This window comes from Nematolebias whitei, chromosome 17, assembly GCF_014905685.2.
Source record: "Nematolebias whitei isolate Nwh7 chromosome 17, NemWhi1, whole genome shotgun sequence".
Lineage (NCBI taxonomy): Eukaryota > Metazoa > Chordata > Actinopteri > Cyprinodontiformes > Rivulidae > Nematolebias > Nematolebias whitei.
In genome coordinates this window covers 9402070-9407818 of record NC_056514.1, presented here as the reverse complement: position 1 = coordinate 9407818, position 5749 = coordinate 9402070, and the positions used below count along the sequence as shown (strand labels likewise).

General features: G+C 43.3%; 1 protein-coding gene across 1 annotated transcript in view; it reads right to left on the bottom strand.

The window, feature by feature from the left end:
• Positions 1-5749, bottom strand: part of vps35l (VPS35 endosomal protein sorting factor like) — an 83079-nt gene that overhangs the window by 28339 nt on the left and 48991 nt on the right. Inside the window, exons 16-22 of the mRNA XM_037690749.1 lie at positions 3529-3645; positions 3381-3434; positions 3232-3312; positions 3087-3149; positions 2925-3010; positions 2368-2448; positions 2227-2290 (exon numbers count right to left, since the gene is read on the bottom strand). Coding sequence (XP_037546677.1) covers positions 2227-2290; positions 2368-2448; positions 2925-3010; positions 3087-3149; positions 3232-3312; positions 3381-3434; positions 3529-3645 — 546 coding nt within the window. The remainder of the gene's footprint in view (positions 1-2226; positions 2291-2367; positions 2449-2924; positions 3011-3086; positions 3150-3231; positions 3313-3380; positions 3435-3528; positions 3646-5749) is intronic.

Sequence of the window (5749 nt, the reverse complement as noted above, 5' to 3'; positions counted from 1 at the left end):
GTGTGTGTGTGTGTGTGTGTGTGTGTGTGTGTGTGTGTGTGTGTGTGTGCTGTAGATGACGGCGTGAGCTGCAGGCCCGCTCTAACCAGCAGCTCACCCATCGTGTGCCATCCCAACCCACAGTCCACTCCTAAAGACCTGTGGGAACATTGAGTCAGACTATTTCCCTGGAGCTGCAGCTGAAAGGTTGTCCTTTGCTTGTTGAAAGGGTAAATTAAGGTGGTGAGGTTGTATTTAAGTTCATATTTCCCCCGAGTGTGAGAAGAGACCAAGGACACGGGACATTGATCGAGCTGAGTAAATGTTGCGCTGTCAGAAAACAGCTTTTAGATGAGAAAAGTGTTTGTCTTACTTAGAGCACCTGGCTGTGAGTTAGAAGAGACCAAACTACAGAACAAGATGATCTGAACCCTCTCTGTATCCTTTATTTCAAATAGATGAGTCTGAAATGATGGGTTGATTTTAAATACTGTCAAATTTAGAAAAATAAAGCTTATTTCAGGTCCACATGTTGTAAAATCTTCTGCAGCAAACTTTCAAATGTTGATTTAGAAACAAATTCATCTCGATATAATCATATCACATGACGTCTCCAGCAGAAAATACTGACTAACAGCTGATGTGAGGATTTTTAAATAAGCAGTTAGTTTTAAAAACTTTTCATTGTTCAGGATTTCTGAAATGACCTTTCTGAACCTCGCTACGCTTCCATGGTTGCTGGAACTTAATGAACGGGAGCACCTCTGTGAATCTGATGGGCTCACAGATGCTGTGCAGCAGCTGATGGTCCTCCCATGAGGGGGAGCCCTCCAGCAGAGGGTTCAATAGCTCATTATCAGCGGTCCCACTGGGTAATTAATGAACAGTGGGATCCTGTCACAGCAACAAATAAACATACACCCTCAGCACCACCGTGCTGCTTTAACAGGACACACGACTGGATGCTTGTCCACATCTTTTGAAGTGGGTTCTTCTGGAGACAATATGAACAAATGATATCTTACCTGCTGTAGATAGCTCTTAAAACTACCAGAAACAAAGTGTAAAGTCTGGCAACTTAATAATTAGTCTGAGGCCAGAACAAACCATAGCTGCCATCTTTAAAACCATTGCATCTAAAAACTCTGAGATGACTTTTTACAAACCTTCATATTGCTGTCAGTGTCACATTACTCAGTAATTCCAGTATAAATACTGGGATACTCTTGCTATAAATGCTCTAGCATGAACCTCAATTACTGATTGTTTTTGCACTTGCAACCAACAGTAGAGTTTTGCAAAAATCCAATGAAAATTTTGTTTTAGGGCAGTGTTTTAGTTCAAATTGATCCTGAACTTGTTAACTAGTCATCTCCAGCTACAAGTACTTGGGTGTGCACCTGAACAACAACCTCAGCTGGAGCAACAACACCACCAGCCTGATGAAGAAAGATCATCAGAGACTCTACTTCCTCAGACGGCTGAGACGAGCTGGTCTGGAAGCTCAGTCCTCACCTCCTTCTACAGGTGTGCAGTGGAGAGCATCCTGTGCTCCAGCATCAACGTGTGGCATGGAGGCTGCACAGCTGCAGAAAGAAAAGCTTTGCAGAGAGTGGTGAAGGCTGCACAGAAGATGTTGGAGTCAGTCTCCCCACCATCACAGACATCTACACCTCCAGATGCAGGAAGAGGGCCACCTGCATCATGAAGGACCACACTCACCCAGCACACACACTTTTTGCCCCACTCCCCTCAGGAAGGAGGTTGAGGAGCATTAAGTGTAGAACCACTAGACTGAGGAACAGCTTCTACCCTGAGGCTGTTAGACTCATGAATCTCTAACCACTCAGCCACAGCCACCCAGTCATTGCTCATTTTTCAAGTTATCAGCTCATGATGTTAAACATCATGAGATGACCACCACAATATATGTAAATATGTTAACTTAACATATTTACATATTGGTAGCCATCTTGGATTTTGAGAAAGCAACCCAACTTTTGAAAGGAACCTGTCTTACCCCTAGTGCCACACACTAAAATGGAAGTCTCACTTATTTTTCATGCACAGACAGACAGAACAGATGGAGGGGAGGGGATTTCCAATTCACCTCTTTTTGCTCCACGACAGGAGACAAAAACTCTTAAATAATAAAAAAAATACTTCTAACTAAAATAGTTTTATTTCTAGCCAATAATAAAGTGTAGCAGCAGCAGTTTCATCTAGTGAAGTTCTGAGGCATCTCACCATGCGGATGAAGCCAACGATGAGCAGAGACATAGATCTTTTCTCATCCTCAAGAGTCAGAGCGCTGTGGGACAAAGACAGAGGAGCTGCTGACTGAATGTTGATGCAAAAATTAAAAACAAAAAGCAGCAAACACCTTACTTCACTGAGTCGTGCATAGCTTTACAGATGTGAAGCATGGCGTTGAGGATGACAGGGTCTCTGGTGACCTCCACCTGATGTCTGCAGAGAAAACAGAATGCAGATCAGAAGAACATCCTTGATAGAGAGGAACGATGATTTGAGAGAGGAGTGAAGGAAGCCATCTTTGTTAAGAGAACCCATCCACCATTAAACGGGGCAGAGCCTCCGTGTCCAATTATCCCCCTCTGTTATTGCTAGTATCACTCAGCCTTCTGTGAATAGCAAGTGGCCATCGAGCCATTGTTAGGCTGATGGTCCTCTTTGATCATGTGAACAGCTGGTTGTGACTGTCAAAAACAAACTGGTTGATCCACCCTGAGAAGGGGCTATTTATAAGACTGAGTTTGATGCAGCTCCTCAGACTGAATAAGTCTATTGGATTAAAGATGAAACATTTCAACAAGTTTAAAAAAAAAATTTCAATCCATCCAGAGGACCTGTTAGAACTTTGTTAGATCAAAAGAAAAATTTTACTAAACCAAACGAGTTCCATTATCTCTGTTAACACGTCTTACTTGATGAAGACCTCCATGATGGACTTGCAGACCTCCACCCTCACGCTGTCCTTCTGGAACATGTCGAGGAACGGCAGGAAACGCTCCTGAGGAACAGACATGGAAAGACTTGTGGGACTGAGGCCTGATGATGGAACGTTAATAACGTTACTAACTTCTCACCATGGAGAAGAGGACGGAGAAGTCATGGAAGTAGGCGAGGATCTTTCTGATCACTGACTGCAGCTGCATACAGAACAAACAACAGTCAGTACAGAGCAGACGGACCGAGGGTCAGAGATCAAACCGGGGCGAGTCGTGCTCCAACCTGAGGGTAGGCATCTTCGAATGCTCGGTCCGGAGTCATGTGTTTGATGATGTCAGCTAGGACTGTGTTCACTTCTCGTTTCTGTGAGCGACACAACGCGTTTTAAAAAATTATCCAGTGTCGATGGTGAAAAGGCATTTTGGACTCACGGTGAAGTGTCGGCAGGTGAACTCCACCCAGATCTCAGCACAGTTGATGTAATCCTGAAAACCACCAGAGTTCACCAGTGATGATCTGAAGTGTCTGACTGGACCAACAGGGCTCTATTTGGTTAAGCCCAGTGTAAACTGTACACACCTGAGGATTGCGAACTTTGGTGATGACTTTCCAAGCTTCATTCAGGATCGTCAGCCTCTCGGGCTCTGGAGGGTCTGCACAGGCCAGACTACGGCCCAGAGAGCCAAACAGTAGATGCTGCAGAGGAAACAACACAGCCCAAAATGTTTATTTAATAAAAGACCACTTGTCGGAAAACAAAGAACTCTTTCCAGAATTTTCTATGAGTTTTTCTCTTCTACAACCCCAGTTTTGAAACAGCTAGTAAGTTTTGTTAAATATAAACCAAACAGAATGATTAGCACATCTGATGAACTCATATTTTATCCACAGTGGAACACAGTCAGCTAATGAAATGTTTATAGTTGCTCTATTGTGAGGAAGCAGTGCATCTAGTGGTTCTGCAGCTTTAATCTGATGAGGAAGAGGAGGATTTAGAATGATTGAAGATTGCACAGAACCATCCTGGACACAGCTAGACCACAACACTCCCTGGCTCAGATAGCCAAACCTTCTGCAGGCTGTTCCATGTGCCACTTACTTTCTTACAGCTAATGAGGTCCAGATCTCCAAGCAGACCTGTGATATTGTTTACGATCTTCACGTCCTTGGATTGCAAAGATGTAAACTGGAAAAATTATGTGCCCTCCAATCACATAATCCAAGAGTCCCATTTTTAACCTCTTGGACGATGTTCCAGTCAAACATCTAGACTCTTTTAGAAGTTACAACCTCTCTTCTTCAGGGGTCAACACATCGAAATAAGTTGCACAAAGTCTTGGTAATTATTTTTACACCGGATGATCTTCCTGACACAACCACAGAGCTACCACGGCCCTCTGTGTAGGGAAGAGAGCTGCTATCTAGGACACCCGGAGGAGCAGATGGTGGGGGTTAAGGGCTTTGCTCAAGGGCCCAGAGTGAGGCAAACAAGGGTGGAGGCAGGTGTGGGTGCTTCACTTTTATCACTCACATTTTTGACGTTGTCGATTTGGGGAGTTTAACCGGCGACCTTCCGATCACAGGCCCACCTTCTCTAACCTCTACGTCACTAACCCCCCTGGAAAAATTATAAACATTAGTCTCTCGTTACTTCACGGTTCATTTTTTGTGGACTTGCTCTATTGCAGTTTTTCAAAGTAAGAGTGGACATGACACACAACTGGCTGATTGATGGATGAGCCACATGACTGGCATAGACTTTTTATTTAAAATAAATTATTTAAATTACTTAGCACCTGCTGCACCTCTGTGCAGCCCACACTGCAGGAGAAGCTTCTCTAGCAGCATGTCAGGGTCGCCGTTCTGCAGCGGAGAAGTGCGCGTGGCCAACAGCACTGGCAGAAAGCAGCTGGAGGCAGAGAGCTGAGATCATGGCATGCTATGCTCTTTTAGAGTTTAGAGCATACTTGTCAAACTAAAGGCCCCTATAAACGAAGAGGAAGAAGGAAGCTTTTTCTGCAGATGTGGGCTGCACAAAGGTGGTGCTTAATATTTAAAATAATTTATTTTAAATAAAACTTCCATGCCGATCGTGCAGCTTATCCATCAATCAGCCAATTGTGTGTCATGTCTGAGCTTATTTTGAAAAAACGTGAAAGAGCGAGTCTGCAAAAAAAGGAAACGCGAAGTAGTGAGGGAATACTGCATATATAAATACTCAAATAAACTACTACTTATTACTTGTATTACTATTCCAACTTTGCGGTTTTTCACTTATCACGAGGCTTTAGGGTACGGATCCCCCGTGATAAACGAGGGACTACTGTATTAGTACTTGTTTTTACTATTACCAGTGTTAAAAGTGCACTGTTAAACTCTAAAAAAGTTAAATCTGGTCCTCTGGACATTCAAAAAACAAAACAAAGCAAAACAAAAAAAATGTAGAAACGTTTCGTCTTCAATCAATAGCTGTCAATAGCTTAAACACTTATGAACCTCTGAAAAGAGATCCAGGAAGTGGTTGCAAGAAAAAGTTGATAAGATTGCTGAAAATTTTGGAACAGGACAAGGCTATTGACCGTATTCTGTACCACAGACTGTACCCAGGGGAGGCCACACCTAGTCTGTATGGTTTACCTAAAATCCACAAACAAGGTGTACCTTTAAGACCTATTGTTAGCATGATTAACTCTGTCACTTACAGTGTTTCCAAATATCTGGTGTCTGTACTCATCCCTTTAGTTGGCAGCTCAGAACACCACATACAGAACACCATGGACTTTGTGGATAAGGTGAGGGA